This window comes from Enoplosus armatus, chromosome 4 (assembly GCF_043641665.1).
Source record: "Enoplosus armatus isolate fEnoArm2 chromosome 4, fEnoArm2.hap1, whole genome shotgun sequence".
In the NCBI taxonomy this organism is placed as follows: domain Eukaryota; kingdom Metazoa; phylum Chordata; class Actinopteri; order Centrarchiformes; family Enoplosidae; genus Enoplosus; species Enoplosus armatus.
Window position 1 is genome coordinate 2,329,190 of NC_092183.1, and position 20,485 is coordinate 2,349,674.

At 42.4% G+C, this 20,485-nt stretch overlaps 1 protein-coding gene across 1 annotated transcript in view; it reads left to right on the top strand.

Annotated features, from left to right (window-relative positions):
- fras1 (Fraser extracellular matrix complex subunit 1) overlaps window positions 1-20,485 on the top strand; it is a 198,159-nt gene that overhangs the window by 62,497 nt on the left and 115,177 nt on the right. Inside the window, exons 4-11 of the mRNA XM_070904152.1 lie at window positions 941-1,033; window positions 3,013-3,172; window positions 3,819-3,952; window positions 5,262-5,345; window positions 9,295-9,396; window positions 11,924-12,115; window positions 14,566-14,655; window positions 16,909-17,056. Of these exons, the coding sequence (XP_070760253.1) occupies window positions 941-1,033; window positions 3,013-3,172; window positions 3,819-3,952; window positions 5,262-5,345; window positions 9,295-9,396; window positions 11,924-12,115; window positions 14,566-14,655; window positions 16,909-17,056 (1,003 nt within the window). The remainder of the gene's footprint in view (window positions 1-940; window positions 1,034-3,012; window positions 3,173-3,818; window positions 3,953-5,261; window positions 5,346-9,294; window positions 9,397-11,923; window positions 12,116-14,565; window positions 14,656-16,908; window positions 17,057-20,485) is intronic.

Consider the following 20,485-nt stretch of genomic DNA (forward strand, 5'->3'; position numbering starts at 1 on the left):
CTGAGCCGGAACCATTTCTCTTTATTTGCAGCAATAGAAACGCAAATTGGATCAAATTCTTGTACTACAGCCATATTTTGGTAATAACGTTTCAGTCAGCAGACAGAAAAAAGCTTAGAGGGACTGAAAAAATGAAAAGAAGAAAAGTTCAGACACCAGAACAAGAACCTAAATATATGAAAGCGTTTAGAGGTTTAGATTAGTGTTTAATTTATTAGCACAAAGTGGCTGCAGTGATAGATGAATTTTCCAGATGCTGTCAAAATCCAGCTGTTGGTCTTGTTTCTATTTTAAAATGTCTTGTTCTTGTAGCTTGAAGTACAGTATAAACCCTCTCTGTCTGCTTATTCATGGCAAACTCCTGCACAGCTCACTCTCCATCTATTTTATTTCTTTTTTATTTCAGTCTTTCTCAGTTTTTATTCTTTTTCAATTGACACAACACGCTCTCTGGAGCTGCGTAGGGGTTGTTTTCTCTCACCTTAGCAAATAGTGTTCCTCCCCCTCCTTGTTCCCTTCCATATCATTTGTATTGTATTTTCAAATAAAGGACATCTAAACTATTCACCAGCTCTGCTTCTGGCCTTCACTGCTTTCCCATTTGCTTCCTTCAACACATTCGGCCTCATTCAGGGCGTGTAGGCAGCGCGGCTAAAGGACTGCGTGTTGAATCTGCATTGTAATGTGGATTGTAATGCCTTCACTGAGCTCGCTCTGTATTCTACGCGCTGTGCACGCCTGATAGAGTCTTCATATTTTCATTATTGTCGGTCCCGTTGTGTTATTAGGGTCACATGTCAGTTAAGTTCCATTGGAAATGTTCAGTTCTGTATTCATGCTGGTGCATTGTTTTCTCTTTCTGTCTCTGGGTATTTGTGTGTATGCTGGTAGCGCTAGGTGTTTATGTGTGTATTCATGCTTGTGTATGTCTTTTCTAAAGGGCGAGCGCTTGAGGATCCCTGCAAACAAGTGCTGTCCGGAGTGCATCTCCTCGTCCCAGGGCTCCTGCCAGCACGAAGGAGTCATTTATGGAGTAAGTGAAAGTGACAGAGGAGGGAGAAAACACTTTTCTTCTGTTCCTATGCTACAAAATGTTCATATGCACACGTAAAGACGTAGCCTCCGTTGATGATTTAAACATGCACATGGTCCTAAGTATATGTGTGTATATGTCCACATCAGTGCTGGGACATCTTGTTGTGTTCTTCCAACTTTGTGGCAACTGTTTGTGTTCGTCCCTTTGCTGTTTCAACATGACGCAAAGCCAGCTCCATAAAGAGGTGTGGAAGACACTGACTGTCCTGCACAGAGCCCTGACCTCAAACACCCATCTAACACCTTTGGGATGAACTGGACTGAGAGCCAGACCTGATCCCCCAACGTCATTGTTGTACACTCACTAATGCTCTAGTGTCTCAATGGGAGCAAATCCCTGCAGCCTGATTATAAAATATGGTGGAAAGCCTGAAAGCAGAAGAGTGGAGGCTGTTGGAGCAGCGGATGAATGCCTTTGGAATTATTACATGAAGGTTGTGTGTTTCTCTTGTTTCTGTGTTTGCGAAATACTTCATGTTCAAGTTATTCAGATATGGATTTGGTGGGAAACCCTGAATCATAAATGTCATATCCAAGGTGATTAAACCCATAAATCCCTTTTCAAAGGCATTTGTTTTCCCACCGCCTCCCTCTCACTAAAGAAACAATCACTGTCTTGTTCGTCTCTGGCTTAACGAGCTGGACTTTTTGGCAGCAATTTTGGACAGTAAACGTCCTCAAGCGAAACGAGGCCGGGTTTGGAGATTCCACTGGCGTCACTTCCCTGGTGAAGTGGCACATTAATCTGAACTCCCAGGAGCGGAGGTTTGGAGAGGAGTCACTCCTGCTGCTCCTTTCCCAGGAGGAACTGGAAAATTAAGCTTTTCTCTTTTTGCAGGCATCCCGCGTCACAAAGGACGATGATTTCTGTGATGTGATGGCGGATGCTATTTATAGCATGTTCAACCAATGCTTGTTGGAGGACTTGTCAATATTTTGGGTTGTGAATCCTCTGGTAGCCAATATGCTGATATTTTGTATATCACAGTATAAAGTATTTTTTTTACACAAAACTGTTTTGTGTATAAAATATTTAAAGGAAGAAAAAGCGTATTGGCTGTATGCCAAAACAATTAAAAGGCTTTTGCTAGTTGTTTTCCAACAGAAATCTGTTCTTTCCAGGGTGAAAACCCATTTAGATCAATTCTCCATTAAAACCCACACTAATGATATATTTCATGCAGACTAAAGAAGATTTTATTGGAGGTTTCACAGCCTGACGCCTCCGAAATGAGTGAAGTCAGATCCTCACCTCCGTCATATCGACTGCAATCAATATCGACACGCTGATATCTCATTAAGAGTGAAAGAAAACACTGAACTTATATATCCACAAATGGATGTATAAGAGATGTATATCTAACGCCAATTAACACCCCCGAGATGAGAAGTACGGATTTCTATCAGTCCGTGGTTTAATATGGACACGTGTTGGCCTGAGGCTAGTACTGTAGATACACATATGAATACAATGACCTAGGAAGATCGAACAAGCTTACTGTTCGCCTCAAGCTGGCATTGCAGCTGAGAACTTTTAATTCTTTAACTGACTTATCGTACAAACTGAAATTACACATCTGCATTTCAGTTTCTAAATGTGAAGGTAATGTCCTCTCACAGTGAGCCTCCTTATTCTCATTCACATATACCCTCTTATTTTTTTAATGTTTTTTTCTCCTCTCTCTTCGTCTTCCTCTGGTCTCTTTTTGACACATCTCTACCTTCTCCCCCCTCTGTGACTCTTCGTTCTCTCGTCTGTCACTCAGGCTTAGGCTTACAAAGTCGTCTCGTCCACAGAGAGCAAAACAGCTTTCCTCATTCCACCGTCTCTCTGCTCTTCTTCCTCTCTCTTTTCCCCCGCTGGTTGTATTTCTTTGTGTAACTGTCTGTCTCTCTCTGTTTCTCCGGTTCCCACAGCATGACAGCCAGTGGAGTCCCTCGCCCTGTTCGGCGTGTGTTTGCTCCAGAGGGAGCGTATCCTGCAACACTCGACCTTGCCCCCCTCTCAGCTGCCCTGGGGACCAGAGTCCGTTCATCCCAGCCGGAGAGTGCTGCCCCAAGTGTGGCCGCAATGGAGGTAAGGCCCATTTGCACATGAAGATTCCAGACATAAATGAATGGTAAATGATCTCACCTATATACACACCAATGGCGCCCGAGCTGCCAATGCAAATCTTAATAAAGGAGCTAAATGCTTTTCATATAGTAAAATGATTGATGCTTTCAGGTGGTGGTTATTGTGGTGTATAAAAGTGATTTTACAAATTACAGCCATGAAGGAAGCCCACTTATTAGAAAAGTAAATGAATCCTGTTCAATTCAATAAATGTTTTCCTGGCAAAAAACCCTGTGATGCTGAGCACGTTGTTGTGCTGCGTATCTTGAAACCCTGATGACTCTTTATTTTTTAATTTCCTTCCCTGAACCTCTAACAGACAGCCGGGTCTTCGGGTGCTTGGATCCAACAATTAATCTGTGTGTGGCATGTTGTCCTGAGTTTTTAAGAGCGCACAGAGCAGCTGGAGCCGAGCTGAAAGGTTTATCTCGACTCTAATGATGTCTCGGAGCTGCTATGATGCATCCCAACAGTTAGCAGCTAATTAGCAACTACTTTTTTTCCCCTCACTGTAAATCAATGAGTGTGAGGGCAAACAATGCTTGAACTGTCAGCTCATTACCTGTCACCCATTTATACACTCATTCTGTTTATCTGTGTGTGTCAGAGTCTTGCTCCTGGCACGGGACTGTGTACAGAGACGGCGAAGAGTGGAAGCCCAGCATCTGTTCCAGATGTGCCTGCAGCGACGGTGAAGTCCAGTGTTCGGTGGCAGAGTGTCAGCAAGTGGCCTGCAAACCGGTCAGTTTCCGGAGACGTAACACACACGTTTTTTGTAATGTTCACACTGGCAGCTACAATGGCTCTGCGTCTGTTCAAATCCAATAAGCCTGTTGGCGTGAATGTTGAAGGAACAGTCTGACACACACCTTTTTTTTGCCCTGAAAGAGAGATAGATAATCGATTTTATCCACTTCATAATTGATTATCTATTTCATACTTATATGCCTATCCTTGGACTGGGAATAGAAAAACTAGACAAAGGTGACCTTCTTTTCTATTCCACTATATCCCTCACGGAAGGCTTTATTGCTGTTTAGAGCAATGTTTCAAAAATACAGACTCACCTCTTGACTTGTTTTCATTCCAAATCGCGCTGGGACTTTAGATATTGTAATACAGTGGAGTACATTATAGTAAATCCTTGTAGGGTCAGTGTGGCTCCCACTGAAGGCAGCAGCACCATCCAACAGGACTCATCTTTCACTATGGTTTTAGCCTGACTTAGCACAGAGGCTGAAAGCAAGGGCAAACTGCAAGCCATGAAAGTATACAACATACGCCTTCCAACAACTCTGAAGCCGTCTCATGTACACATACGTTCATGTATCTTCATAGCTAGAGGTCACCGGGCCCAGCTGATGTTGGTCAAGAAATACATCCAATGTGTACTATTCTTAAAAACCACAATGTCTCGGGTTTTCACTGTGTTTTTCTCCCATTCACACGTTCAATAAACATGATATAATGTGTAAGACAGCTTTGGAGTTGTTGGAAGGTGTGTTTCACAGCGGTGATTTCTCCAGTGGGTTTCCAGACTCAAACACGCATCTCTGTGGCACAAAGATGAAGCTGATATTGATCTTCTCTAACTGTTGGTAAGGCTGTATTTGGCAAAATGTCAGGCTGTCTAACTTTGTCACACAGTATATTGCTGTGCTGTGTGTAGTAGCATGATATTATACCACAGAAGAAGAAAGTGGATTGTACTCGCTCTCTTTTTTTCCTTTCAACATGTTCATTGAGTTTTCAACATTTTATAAAAATAATAAAAAAAACATTAAGTATGCATACTTACAAATATCCAGTATTATAATAAAATAACAAGTACATGATATACACATAGATACATGCATGTGAATGAACAAACAATATTAAAATGATTAGGAATACATTTAATGGTGAAATAATAATGTTAATAACAATAATTATTTATTTACAGATGCTATAATTATCTTTACCCAGACTAGTCCAAAACACACACACACACACACACACACACACACACACACACACACTTGGCCTGACTGTTTTTCCTCTCTTCCTTCAGCATGAGAACTTGGTGATCCAGCCAGGACAGTGCTGTCCTCAGTGTGTGTCCAATCCCTGTCTGTCTGCTGGTAAAGAACACCAGGTAGGTCACCTGTGTGTGTGTGTGTGTGTGTGTGTTCTTTTGTGTTTAAAAAGTGTGTGTATGTGCCTGGCGCTGTGTAGGTTCGAGTGAAATGTGTGATGTTTCTATGTGTGTTGGAGGCAGCTGGTGACAGCTCATGAATCTGTCGTCATGTGACCTGCACATTGTGTCTCTGCATCTATTAGAATATCTTGTTCTGTGACGACAGGGGGACGCTGACATGTGCATGTGTGTGTATGTGACTGAGTGTGTGTGTGTGACTGACTGAGTGTGTGTGTATGTGACTGAGTGTGTGTATGTGACTGAGTGTGTGTGTGTATGTGACTGAGTGTGTGTGTGTATTGTGATGTTGAGATGAAGTCCAAGCTTCTTTCTCCTCTCCTCTCTCCTCTCCTCTTGTCTCGTCTCTCCTCCTCCTCTCCTCTCCTCCTCTCCTCCTCCTCTCCTCTCCTCCTCTCCTCCTCCTCCCCTCTCCTCCTCCTCTCCTCTCCTCTCCTCCTCCTCCCCTCTCCTCTCCTCCTCTCCTCTCCTCCTCTCCTCTCCTCCTCTCCTCCTCCTCTCCTCTCCTCCTCTCCTCCTCCTCTCCTCCTCTCTCCCCTCCTCCTCTCCTCTCCTCCTCTCCTCTCCTCCTCCCCTCCTCCTCTCCTCTCCTCTCCTCCTCTCCTCTCCTCTCTTCTCCTCTCTCCTCTCCTCTCCTCCTCTCTCCTCCCCCCTCCCCCCTCCTCCTCTCCTCCTCTCCTCTCCTCCTCTCTCCTCCCCCCTCCCCCCTCCTCCTCTCCTCCTCTCTGCTCCTCCTCTCCTCCTCTCTCCCCTCCTCTCCTCTCCTCTCCTCCTCTCCTCTCTCCTCTCCTCTCCTCCTCTCTCCTCTCCTTCTCTTCTCCTCTCCTCTCTCCTCTCCTCTCCTCCTCTCTCCTTTCCTTCTCTTCTCCTCTCCTCTCTCCTCTCCTCTCCTCCTCTCTCCTCTCCTCTCATCTCCTCCTCTCATCCTCTCCTCTCCTCCTCTCCTCCTCCTCTCCTCCTCTCCTCTTCTCCTCCTCTCTCCTCCCCCCTCCCCCCTCCTCCTCTCTCCTCCCCCCTCTCCTCTCCTCCTCTCTCCCCTCCTCTCCTCTCCTCTCCTCCTCTCATCTCCTCCTCTCCTCTCCTCTCCTCTCCTCTCTTCTCCTCCTCTCTCCTCCCCCCTCCCCCCTCCCCCCTCCCCCTCCTCCTCTCCTCTCCTCTCCTCCTCTCTCCTCCCCTCTCCTCCCCCCTCCCCCCTCCTCCTCTCTCCTCCCCTCTCCTCCCCCCTCCCCCCTCCTCCTCTCTCCTCCCCTCTCCTCCTCTCTCCTCTCATTTCCTCTCCTCCTCTCATCCTCTCCTCTCCTCCTCTCCTTCTCTCCTCTCCTCCTCTCTCCCCTCCTCTCCTCTCCTCTCTCCTCTCCTCTCCTCTCTTCTCCTCTCTCCTCCCCCCTCCCCCCTCCCCCCTCCTCCTCTCCTCTCCTCTCCTCCTCTCTCCTCCTCTCTCCTCTCATCCTCTCCTCTCCTCCTCTCTCCTCCTCTCTCCTCCTCTCTCCTCCCCCCTCCCCCCTCCTCCTCTCTCCTCCCCTCTCCTCCCCCCTCCTCTCTAATGTCACTCTGCATCGCCTCATCTGCCCTGCTCCTGCGTTCTCCTGCTGTGTTTACAGTGTACACACTCTCCCTCTCTCTCTCTGCCAACTTTCTCCTTTGATCATAGAGTGTCCCATGCTGTCTAATGTGTGTCTGAGTCTTCTAACACACACACACACACACACACACACACACACACACACTCTCATTCATGTTTGCGTCGTCATGACTTCAGATGTTTGTTTTCTTCTTCAGGGTGTCAGGAAGTGTCAGGGACATCTCAATTTGTTATTTATTAAAGAGAATGAATTATGTCGCCTTGCTTCTGGTCTCAAATACACAACCGAGTCCTTCTAGTAGTGCATGCATGTGTGTGTGTGTGTGTGCACATTATACTGTGTGTGTAAATGGACAAGGCAACATGTCATATCACCTGCACTTTGTCCTACTGACAGTTAAACTTTATTGTTTTTTTTAATATATTATTTGATGTTAGTGAAATGAAAATAAAAATGTAGCTCACAGATGATCTGTTCTCTTGGTGAAAGGACCAGACTGACGTTTGGCTCTTTTGGTCTGATGCAGTAAGTGATTATGTCGAAACTCCAGAAGATACGAATAATGTTGTTGTCTACAACCTGACATGATTGTTTATTTTACACCTGTATCTCTGAGCGGAGAGCATTTCTTTGTGAATGACATCCATAGACACCATGAACTAATTTGCTTCCTCCAGACTTTGAATTGTTAATAGAGTACTACCTAGTTTGATAATGACTTGGGTTCAGAGTTCAGTTTTGTGAGGGTTTGTATAGCTGTAGTGGTGCTTTGAGGAGCTGAGGGTTTCCAGTCAAGCGTTTCAAAACTGTCTGTGTGTTTGTAACTTTGACAAACTTTTGTGACTTTTGAGAAATTCTTCGTTTGACTCCTGTTGGAGTTGAAAACACATAAACAACATCAAAATGGTTTAAAATGTGTTCGTGATTCTCGGTATATTGCTGTATAAATGTGCATGTTGTTGATGGGAGGTGTTTCTGTGTGTCGTTGTGTTTGCAAAGTGTGTGGATACTTTTATTTACAAGTGTGTGTGTGTGTGTGTGTGTGTGTGTGTGATAAATGGCTGTGATAAATGTTATATCAGTGAAAAACGTCTTCTTTCTTGTGAAATAATGAAATAATTTGCATCCTCCAGGCTTAAGTCAATATTTAATCGAGCAATTTAGGGCTAAAGAGGGAGGAAGTTAGGAATAATCTGACAACTACAGGAAGTTGACCCCAAATTGAGACAGATTACATATTTAAGGCCTGAAAGGCATCAGGCATGGAGCCGCTGTGGGACAACTTCACTTCACTTTAGTGTCCTAGATGAGAGAGCGCGCAGTATTTAAATGGCTATATTTTAACATGTAGTTAAGACCAGTTTTACAATGAAATACAGTCATTTAAATCCTCCTTAAATAACAGTTTACATGTCTAACAAAAACAAACTTTCAACCAAATTTAGGCCGTTTTTTTAACCAAAATGTTAAAACTGGTAAATCATCAAAACCACTAAGTGATCTAAAGAATGCCTGATGGGCACAGAGGCCCCCCTTCTGTAATCATCCAGTAATACACCGACTTTGTCTTTACTGTTGACACCTGGCCAGCCATTGAATGGCTCTGTTTATTGTGTTTTCACAGCGCTGGATAAACCTGAATCCAGCATGTTGTCTGCAGTTCTAATAAAAAAACAAAACAGATTAGGGCTGTAAGAAACAATTATTTTTAATTATGGATGCATTTATGAATATTAAGTAAGAAATAAAAAAATACACTAACAGATGCCCATTGCTCACATTTTAGACAATACAAGCTTTAGATAATTGGTCATTTTATCTGATAAATGACTTGATCATCAGGGGTGTCATATATTACCTGTCTTTCCAATAGCTAATTAATTAATTGACTAATTGTTTCAGTGCCTCACTTTTGCAGACGGAGGTTAATGTCAATACTTCGCTGCAGGTGTGTGTGCAGGTTGTAGGTTCACGTCTGCTCCTCTTTTCTTGGAGTTCAGATCCTCCCGCTCTGTACGGAGATTTATGTTGACATTTGATCGCTGGTATTTGCTCCTGACAGCAGAGTGTGTGTTCGCGTGTCTCCGAGTGTGTTTGTGTGCCTTTCACACTGCCGAGGCATCCTGTTCCCGCTCTGCATCCCCACACAGGGAAGAAGACACTCGGTGGATTCAAATGAGGGTTAGGGTTTTGAGTTTCTTACAGACAGCCTGTGATTCACTGTGTGTAAGAGTGTGTGTGTGTGTGTGTGTGTGTGTGCAGCTTGGAGATGGTCTAAGTGTGTGTATCTGTGTGTATCTTGGTAGCATGGCGAGCAGTGGCAGAAGAACGCCTGCACCACATGTGTGTGTGACCGGGGCCAGTCTAAATGCCACACACACACCTGTCGGCCCGTCACCTGTGACAAGGTGGGTACTCTCTCACACACACACACACACACACACACACACACACACACACACACACACACACACACACTCATTGACATTCAGTTTTATTCTGAATTCATACTCACACTTTTGTCTCTGTGTGGAAACTCTAATGGATTCAGAGATGTTTAACTATTCAAGACCACACAGAAGTGTCTCCTGCTCTCTGTCTGTCTGACACACACACACACACACACACACACACACACACACACACACACACACGCAGGCTGACATTCAATTCAATTGTTAATTGCATGCAAATTTCAGCTCGCAGCTTCCTCTCTGTGCTCTTGTTAGTGAAGACAGAGAGGACAACATTAAAGGGCCATGCAAAGACAAGTACATAATCGTGCCAATACTTAATAAAAGATAGATAGACTAAACATTGTCATGCAAAGGGATGGAAGTTGTAGTGCAGTTAAAGTGCAGTTACATTACAGTCATAAACAGAGAAGTTGGGGCATATTTAAGCTCAACGGAAAGTTCAGCAGAGAAGCTAAATGCAGCTTGACTGTGTTTGGTTCTGACTGGAGGCGACCAGCTGATTAAAGATCTGAAGGCCCAACTGAGTTTATATTCTTTAAGCATGTCAGAAATGTATTTTAGCCTTAAGCCACTACGTAATTTATAAACAAGCTGCAGCACTTTAAAATCTATTCTACATTGAACTGGAAGCCAGTGCAAAGCCCTTTAGGAATTGGAGTCACGTGATTAACTGCATTCTGAACGTGCTGCACTTGTTTACTGGTCTTTTTCGGCTGAAACCATTGTAATAATCCACCTCGCTGGAACTTTTGACAAAGGCTCACACATACAGACGTATTAATTACCAGTAATTTCCTGAAACAGCTGGACACAAAAGTTTAACAACGTTACTCAAGCAGAAGTAAACTGTGCATTTTTTTGGGGGGGGTGGGGGCTTTTAAGTGGAGGATTATTAATTATTATTAATACACATTTTGTGTTCAAGTGAGTATTTCAGTATATGGTAAAAAAAGAAACGAGTACACACTCAATACTTGTTTGTAGGATTCATTCTTTGCTGTTAATGATCTTTTCATGGGATTTGTTGAAAGTAAAACAATATTGCTTCTCCTGTGAGGTACACATGTAGAAGTGAGATCATTAATCTATATCGTTCAGTTAATTTCACATGTTTGCAAGACAGTCCATGTGAGAGGCAGTTTATAATGCATTTGTGTTCACTGCACATTAAAGAAACACACATTTGAATGTGTTGCACCTCATTTTCATAAATCTACAGTTTGTATAACCAGAAGGGAGAATGTGAAATCCCTTAAATAGAGTACACCAAGCTGAACTCGCTTTTAATCCTGATTTCAGTTTTGTATTGTAAAAGGCAGCCAGTGGGTAACATACTGAACCCCCAGCTAATCAAAAGCATAGAGTTCAGACTTTATATGCTCTTTTAAGCCTATACAGAGGAAACGCTTTTCAGGCCTCCTGCTGTGACTGTGAAGCCAGTGGAAACCTTTTTGAGGCACTTTGCTCCGTCGATCAAAGTTTCCATATATATTATTTAAAAACTAAAACTTAAAGTTAGCCTTCACTTAAAACTATGTTTTGCTGCTTGTTCCTACAGTTGAATGTTTGAGCTTCGCTGTACAGAATGATTTATGTGCAGAGTTTGACACCAGAAGGATGTTTTCACATCTTGAAACCTCCAGCAGAGGTGTACAGAATGGAAGTGAAGTAGGAGACACCTGTTGTCCAGCAGGAAAACTTACATTTATAGATTCTGGGCTTTTAATGAAGGAGAAGGAGTAGATCTCATTTCAAAGATTTTAACAAGATCATTTAACGTTTTTGGTGAAAAAAAAAACATATCAGATACAAATTATTATTCAAAGTAGTGCAATTTATATACAACACATGTCTGGAGGGGATCTTTTAAAGTAAAAATATTCTCATCTCTCAGCACGGCCGAGGTCGTTTTAACCGCCTGTTCCCTCCACTGCAAAGAGAGGATCCCAGTGGACTCAAAGCCTCCAAACCAGCACTTTGAAATAAGCAGATACAAGGAGGAAAAAGCTGAGCTAATAACTACCTGCTCTGTTCTGTTAATAAATGGTGACATGATTTGAATACACTTTGAACACGGCGTCTCAAGTATAGAGGAAAAAAGAAGTTTTCTATAATGATATGAAGTGTCTTCATGAGGATCTCAAGTTCTCAGCTGTGGAAGAGTCACATCTGCAGTGTCAATAAATCTACGCCTCTAATCTCTTTCAAATAAAGTCGCAGGAAATGTCAGGTCCAAACTGCTTGGTGTGTTTTCCCTTAATAATGCAACACACACTCTCTGCTTCATCCTCTAATCTCTTTTTGCTGAAACACACACAAACAAAAAAACAGCATTTTTATAAGCTCCTCGGATTTCCTTTGTCTCGTCTCACGGCTCAGTTTTTCATTCCGTCGTCTGCGCTGTACATGAAAACCACACAAACCCAAACCTAAAGTCCCTGTACTGCTTCCCCCGCAGGGTCGGACCACAGTGAAGCGCGCTGGTCAGTGCTGTGATGAATGTGCCGCCGCCAAGGGAAGCTGCCTGTACGAGGGCGCTGTGCGTTACCATGGAGACATGTGGAACGGCACGGGCTGTGAGTTCTGTACCTGCAACCGGGGTCAGGTTCTCTGCCAGAATGCCGAGTGTGGTCGTGTTGAATGCCCGCAGGTGAGCCTGAAAGGAAAATAAGGTCTTCATTATTAACCAAGGAGAAAATCTGGCCTCATCTACGGAAACTGTATGAAATACATGCAAAGACGCATTCCTGGTAACATGAACGGCATTGGTCTGTTGTTTATCTTGCGTTTGCTAAGGCGGAGAATGCTATTATTTCTTATACAACTTGCCAGAGTTGCATAACCTTGTGTTGCAGTATTCAAAATTGCTGTGCACAGTCGTTGGTGTCTGATAAGTCTGGACTTCCTGGATCAAATCTCATCTTCTCACCTGTACCTGTACATGAACACAGCCCCTCGCAATTCACGTTTCTGTCGTCAGTCTAAACACCTGCTTAGACTGATGCCCAGTGAAAAAGTCAAAAGGTACGATATTGTTGTAAAGCCTAATATAAAGACTAGCAGTCCAAATAGAAACAGGAAGAAACAGCCTCAACATGCAAAGTTATCTCTGTTAGTTAATTAGCCTAGCTGAAGTTTAAACTAGCCATACTAGCTCTTAGCCAGCAAATTATTGATCTTCTTTGTATATTCCGACATTTTGACTTCCTCCTTTGTCATACTTACATACAAAATAAACTCTACCCAGTGTGGGTTAACTTGACCGGTGAGATGTATGTGGAGCACCTATTCTTTCAGAAGTGTTTGTATATAGAAAACTCTCATTTCATTGAAATTTTTGAACCAACATAACAAGAAGCAGATGCGTTTTTGGGCTGCGACAAGTTGAGTGTAACTCAACACCAAGTGACACCAAGCCTATTATCCTCGTAGGAATACATAGACAATGTGTGTAACCCACGAAAGGTCACACGTGCTGTACTTACTCGCGTCTTGTGTGCATCTTTGGATCCAGAGTTCTTCACGATGAGCTGGCTTTTCCTCGAACCTTTTCTACTTTGGTTATCTTGCCCCCAAAATGCAACATATCAGCATCCAGAAATCCCATTTCCTGGCCTTCAAGTGGGCCACTAAAAAGTTAATAGAAGATGTCACAGTTGCTTTGTTCACAGTTTCCCACAGTCAGTGTAATTTGCTGCAGTGAAATTTACCAGTTCACAAGGTCTGTAAATCCAGATTGGGTGGAATGGGAGAAACGGTGATCATTTGATGTTACAAGGTTGGCTGCTTCCATCACAGATAATTCACTCAGGTAAGATGAAGTAAATTGAAAGACAAGATGAAACCGTGGTGATCGGTGTGTAAGCTTGGCACAGCATAGTGATAAGACTGTAGAAAACAAGGGTTAAGTTAACTTAGCAGACAGTAGTGTGAGTAGACACAAATAGTATGACTCAGCTACGCTACACCTACATGTACGACGTCACACTTGGAAGACTTTCCCTGAATGCATCACATCTTTTAACTCAATGATACTACCCCATAGACAAATCAGCCTCAAAAGGACACATCAGAAGCATCAGTGGTAGCCTTCATGTGAAGACATGCTCATCAGACTTGGCCCAGTTAGGAATGTAGGACGTTTGACGTGGGAGTTGTTTGGGACAAAACAAACAAAGGATTTTTTAAGGTTATTAGCCGGTGTTCCTGTAGTTACTCTTATATCCTAAAATGACCCACTTCGAGCTTGGCGCCGTGTTGACTCAACACCTCTTCCAATGTTTTCTTACATCAAGCAGATTTAATAATATTACTTCAATATCCCTTGCCACGACCAAATAAGCCCTCATTAATCTTGCTGTACGGCGATAATTACAGCTGGTAAGTGCCATTAGCTGTAAGTAGCATTATTGGCATTTGTCCAGCTCTGAACTGAGCAAGGTCACTCTGCTACGAAGATCAGAGTCATGCAGTTTTCACCCGGCGTGTGTGAGTGTGTGAGTGTGTGAATGTGTGAGTGTGTGAGTGAGTGTGTGTGTGTGTGTGTGAGTGTGTGAGTGAGTGTGTGTGTGAATGTGTGAATGTGTGAGTGTGTGTGTGTGTGTGTGAATGTGTGAGTGTGTGTGTGAGTGTGTGAGTGTGTGTGTGAGTGTGTGTGTGGGGGTTATGATTCGTTATGGTGCCACCTGGGCTGGAAATGTACTGTTCTTAGGAGTTCTTGGCACATCTGGTTTTAAATGTCTTTATGCTATTTCCTGGTTGAAAAATGACAATAATGTAAAAGTTCCAGTCAAGTTTTTCAACTAAGATTAACTGAACTTGAATCGAACAGAATTGGACTAAGATAACAAAAATAACTGCAGATATCTGAAGGAGAAAAAGAAAGTCAAGTGTGATGGACGGATGTAGAAATGTTTCTCACTTCCTGACAATAAAAACTACAACTTTTGGAGTGAACTGTTGACTCTCTGTGGCTCTACCAGCTTCTCTTGTCTTGGTGGTTTTCCCGATAGTTTTCATTAATAAACTTCTCTGCAAGTGAAATGTAACGTCCCGATTGCCAGACAATCTAATTAAAATTAATATTTTCTATTTTTTCAGGGATCTGAGCTCATTCACCTGCCGGGGAAGTGCTGCCCGGAGTGTTCTTCTGTGAAGCCTTCCTGTTTGTACGAGGGGAAATCCTACAAGGTATTTCTATCATGGGTCTAGATTTGACTTTGAGTCTGTTTGCACATAAACATGAGAGGAAAACTGCAAAATCAGGCGAGAAATCCAAACTGTGTGGGAGAGACAAAGACACCACAGGGCTTCTATAAACTCTCTATTCTCAGAAGAAAAAAGAAAGCAAGTGGCATAAAGTCTCACTGCTGAGGAGGAGGCTGCTACACAAACAACCAAATACATCAATATTAAGCTGGATATAAATATATAAAAAGGAACTCTAAAACACTGAGAATCAAGTTTACAGTGAGACAGAGTGAAAGTGTGCTTTAGGACAGAGCTATCAGATTACTTTGGACTGTTTAGCCAGTAACAAAGAATCTCTTTCTTATTATTCTGGCATCAACTTCATTATTCATAGGCAAGTCCTGGCAACCCAGAATGCTAAGGCTTTCCTTTTTTTTTACACTTTTAGCCAAGGGGGACGCTCATGAAATGCTGCAGGACGCAGCCAAGGCTGAGGCTCGGAGCGAGTGTGGAGAGAGCTATTATCCTTATAGAATATAGATTCTTCTTCCTTTCCCCCGAGGAATTCTTCTTACCAGTAGTAAACAAGGATAGATACTGCATACTTACCTCACATCAATACATTTATGTCCCCTCTCCACTGTCTCTGAAAGGTTAAAGGGGACCTATTATGCTCATTTCCAACTCTATATTTTAACTCTGTGATTCCACTAGAGCAGCTTTGCATGATTCACAGCTCAAAAAAGTCCTGATTTCTCTTCTCCTGGTCCTTCATGCAGCCCCTCAGTTCCCCCTCTGTCTGAAACAAGCCGTCTTTAAGGCCCGCCTCCCTAAAAGCCCACTTTCTTCTGATTGGCCGGCTAAGTTCTGGAAGTCTTTGGAGGAATTTCCAAAGGCAAACTGTAAAGCTAACGTTACTTAGCAACGTTGACATAAACATAAACATCTGGTTGAAAAAACTGAAACGGAGCGTTCAGAGCAGTCTGCAGACTGAGCTTTTGGCTCACAGCGATTACTTTTACATATGTTTACCTTATTATTTGCCAACATTTAGTCTGAATATCCAACACTGTAACATTCGATACATCACAGAAAATAAGGAAAAGCATAATAGGTCCTCTTTAAAGCAGAAGGTTTGTGACTAGATGATTACTGCTGAAAAATCCCAGCGGGGAAAGTTAATGAAACTATGTTTACCTGCCACTTGTCTTTAAGCTGATTTAAAGGCACATTAACATGCAGTTTAAAACAATTTTTAGAGCTGTTTGTAGGTGTGTTATTGAACTCAGTAGAGCTTCCTGCTAAGCTAGGCTAACACACAGAGACGAGATATTGATCCTCTCATCTCACTTTTGGAAAGGAAGCTAATAGGCATATATTCCAAACTGTTCGTTTAAATTCAAAGCAAACAAAAACTGTAATGTGTGAGTGTCTGGATGACACATTGTAGTGTGACAGCACTATAAGAAAGGCTGGAACATTATAACGCAAACAAATGAGACGGAGGAGCGAACTTCAAACTGTGTAATCCAGCTTGGATGCATCATTCTTCACAATGTTTATTGTGAACCCACATAGTCTGTCCTGTTACACCCGATGAGACAGCAGACACTGAAGGCTGCAGATTTCTTTCATGTACAGGTGTGTGCTCCTTAGCCAAGATCCTTGGATACAAGTGGTTTGTGAAAGGTAGTCCTGCTTAAAAATGAAGCTCACGCTTGTTGGTTTTTGTCAGTCAGAAAGGTTTTGATTCAGTTTTGTGATCTAAAGTGTCCGTCTTTGTCTGTGAGCTTTGACCTGCCACCACACTGTTTGGAAAAAAAGTCTAGATGATTTATAAAACCATTTTCACTTTTCAAAGGTAAATCTTTTTTGTGTGTGACTGACGTTCCTGTTGTTTGACAGACTGTCTGTCCTTGGTGGGCCTCTTTCACTTCACTTATTATGTATATAGAAGTCGTGACTGTCAGGCTGCTTTTATAACTGACACATACAGCTTATTAGCATTCAGCTTAGTGTCTGTCTGTCTGTCTGTCTGTCTGTCTGTGTGGCGTCCTTTTTAATTCTGATTCGGCCTCTTCAAAGTTAAAATCCTCTGCGTTTAGGCGTTTTCATCACTCTGTCCATCCCCTGTAAATATATTTGCACTTTGCGCTTAATAAGAACTTCAACCTCCTGCATTCACCAGGTCTAACAAACTCTCTCTCCTCCGCCTTCATTCCCTGTCTCTCTAACTTTCCTCTCTTTTTTCAGGACCTGTCTCGATGGACTGATAGCGGTTGCCGTGAGTGTGAATGCCGTGATGCCCAGGTGACTTGTTATCTGCGCTCCTGCCCCACCTGTCCGCCGGGCTCCCTGGTCATCACCCAGGAGGGCCGATGCTGCCCCGAGTGTCACCGAGGTACGTTACCGCAAACAATGCTGGGAGTGCGTCCGGCCACTTCCACGACATTGCTCTGCTCTGTCGAACCCCGGTCCTCTTTCACATCTGCACATCTAAAGGATTGGCTGTGGTGCTGTCTGTAGGTGACTCTGGTTTTCACCTTGTGAGTCTGTGTGATGTTCACTTGTCTGTCTGTCTGTCCGTCTGTGGACAGATTTTGCCAACACGATAGCTGAATGTCTTTAGCTTCAGGATTTAACCATCAGATAGTCTCACACACGGTTAAATCTATTAAATATTCACTGTATTCCAAGAGTTTTTTTCAGGATGAAGTTGTCATTTACCTTTTACTTGTTCTCACATTCTAATTTCTTCTACATTTCCCACAATACCTTTTGTTTACAGGAATAGGAATACAACTAACTAAAGAAATACATCACATGGATGTGGATGTATAAATTGGTATTGGTTCTTTGATCGATTTCTCCCTGTATGATAAAACAGGTTTTGTCCCTTTAAAACTCTAGTCGATTGGAAAATTAGAGCGTTGCAAGTCAATCAGAAACATGCATCAGACTCCTTAAAAACTTACGGCTACAATGCTTTCCTGAGACTCTGCACTTGTGACTGTACTGCTCAGGTGTGAATGCTCCTTTATTTTACGTCTCTTGCTCTTTATTGTGAAGCGCTTCACAACATCTGCTCGAGAAAGGTGCTACCGATATATAGATACACCTTAGTTGCTCGCTAAAAATACTGCATTTTTAGTGCAAATGAGAAGCTGGTTGGATAATTAAAGAAGAGAGTGGCAGAGAGGCTGATAAACAGAGTGAGAGGGAGAGAGTTTATAGATTGCAGGGCAGTCAGAGGGCAGGAGGCCAGTGCTGGCCAAGCTGCTCTGTATGTTTCGGCATGTCTGGAACAATCACACGGAGTCAATATAAACTATCACTGCTTTTAACTTTGGCTTTAATTTAAAGCTTTATTTATTTAGAGAGTGGGTACTGTTAAATCGACATGTACTGTTTGTCTCTGTAATGCCCTTCATCATATTAACATTCAGTTCTACACATTAATGTCAACATCATAATTCAAACTGTTTGAAAAGCAGGCAGCGGTGATGTGCTTTGCATTTCTAGGTCCGTTCTGTTGTTTGATGGGGTGTTTTCTTTATGTTTTTTCAAACAAAGACGGCATCATTTGAAGCTGAGACATTTCCTGTGCAGTTTTTAAAGAGCAGAATTGGTACAATAGTTTAAAAAATGTGAGAACTTTCTGAACACCGAGCTGCTCCTCGCCTCCCTGGGGCCTTAAAGTTACATGAAAAGAAAAATGACTTTCACTTTGTTGGCCATTTTCTTCTGGCAGAATACACCTATTTAACAATTAATGAGGGCAAAAAAAAGCTTTTACTATGATACGGTGTAACTAATGGTGACCTCAGTCCCTGTAGGTGCAAATAAAAATTCCAACCAGGGATTTCTTTTCTTTCCCTTCAGCCTGTCTCAACAGGAAATACCACAAATCAAAAAGGAAAATGCTCTCAAAGACATTCAATTATGGCTTTAAGCTAATTTCCTTCTTCACATAATCACATCACAGCACTTCTGTTTCATCTCCCTCCTTAGAAACAAGGCTGATCCATCTGTCTTATTGACTGAAAATGGAAATACGGACTGTCAGCGAGAACAGCTAAACAAACATGTGTTAATTTCTCATATAGATAAATACCCCAACAGGCAACTGAACAGTGGGGGAACATTGTTAAGATTTATGAAGACTTATAATTAAGTCTGGCTGCTTGAATAAATAATTACAGTTGGGAGATAGTTTTTCATTGCACCACACAAATGGACTGTTTGAGACGACAATAGTTATATGAGGTTGGATTGGAAGAATTGTTTTGTTCACATTTAGCTTGTGTGTGTTCTTTGTCCCTCGACAGTCTTCTTGCTCTCTTAGGTTTTACTGTTTAGATCATTTCTCTGCAGCAGCATATTAAAATGTCTAAAAACTAGAAACACTGTATATTCTCAGGCAGTCTAATTAGTCCAAGTAAACAACAGGGGAAACCTATAAAATGTAATATCCTGAAGTAGCCAGTTGGGTTTTTTTTGTGCATCTGATGGCCCAGTGCGCTCAGTAGAAAACAATCTGTTTAATTCAACAGATTAACAAAACAGCACATTGGTTATTAATGATATCCACCAGTTTAGACAGTACAGTGGCTTTGCTGTTCCATTCACTTCATTTCCAACTCATTAAGCAACTCGGCCTCCTATGACTTAAGTTCACATGCAGGTATTTTGTAAGAAAGATGGCAGTTTTATGGCAGCAAGATTTACTGTTATATTCATGTGGTGCAGCAAAAAGTAAGGTTGTGGAGGTCTGGATGGTTCATCTCCTTCATCTCCTGTAATACCAGAAGACACCGTTGGCATTTCTAATGTTTAACCACAACAACAATGTTCCCACAACCGTAACCAAGCGGTTTTAGACATCAAGCATGAGTAAATAAGGAATTCATTTGAGAAGTGTTCGCAGTGAGTGTTGGTGAATGCAAATGCTGTGCTAGGAACCTCAAGGACAAACACAGTCCAGGTTGCATTAAATTTCTCCCCCAAATAACCTGCCTAATGGCCTAATGAAAAATAGTTTCATATGAATGTGCATTCGTAGAGACGGTTAGGAGATTGCATGTGTAGGACGGCCGTCTGCGTAGAATCTTCATGAAAATGGCTGAAAATGAAACACTGATGAGTCTCTTCTGACAGTTTGTGATCTACAACGAACATATAAACCCAAATAAATGCTGCATCATTTGTTGTGTCACGGTTGCTAACGCTAAAATATACATTAGCCTGCACATTGTCAGTACTGTACTTAAGTACAAGTTTGAGGTATTTGTACTTTACCTCAAGTACTATAGTTAACTTTATTCAACACCTATAGTTGCTAGTTATTAAAAATAAGATAAAGTACATTGTTAAAGATTCATTTAGTGGTTCTGTTACGTTTCAGATGTCTCTCCGTTGTTTTGCTCTTTTAACTCAAAGAGGTCAAACTGATCCAACATTTCACAGAATTTAGTTTTTTCTTCTTTGCTCCCCCATCAACCATCTCTTAGATGTATCTTGTGACCCTTTAGAGGGGGCTCAACCCCCAGTTTGGAAACCACTAGACTAAACTACCTTCATATTATTTAATCTTAACTGTTTCCTTGAGGCCGGCTCCTAATGAACAAAACTGAGTGAAGATGAAGCATGAAATGGAAAGCCCTTCACTCAGACGTATTTGTCTCAAAAGATTCATTTCTCCAAGCTAAAACACTTTGGGTGCTTTTCGATTATTCTTTATATTTTCTATCCGAACTCTTGGCAGAAGAGTTCGTGCCATCCATTACCCCTCTCTGTTCACCTTCTTTCTTTCCTTTTCTTTCCCCTCACT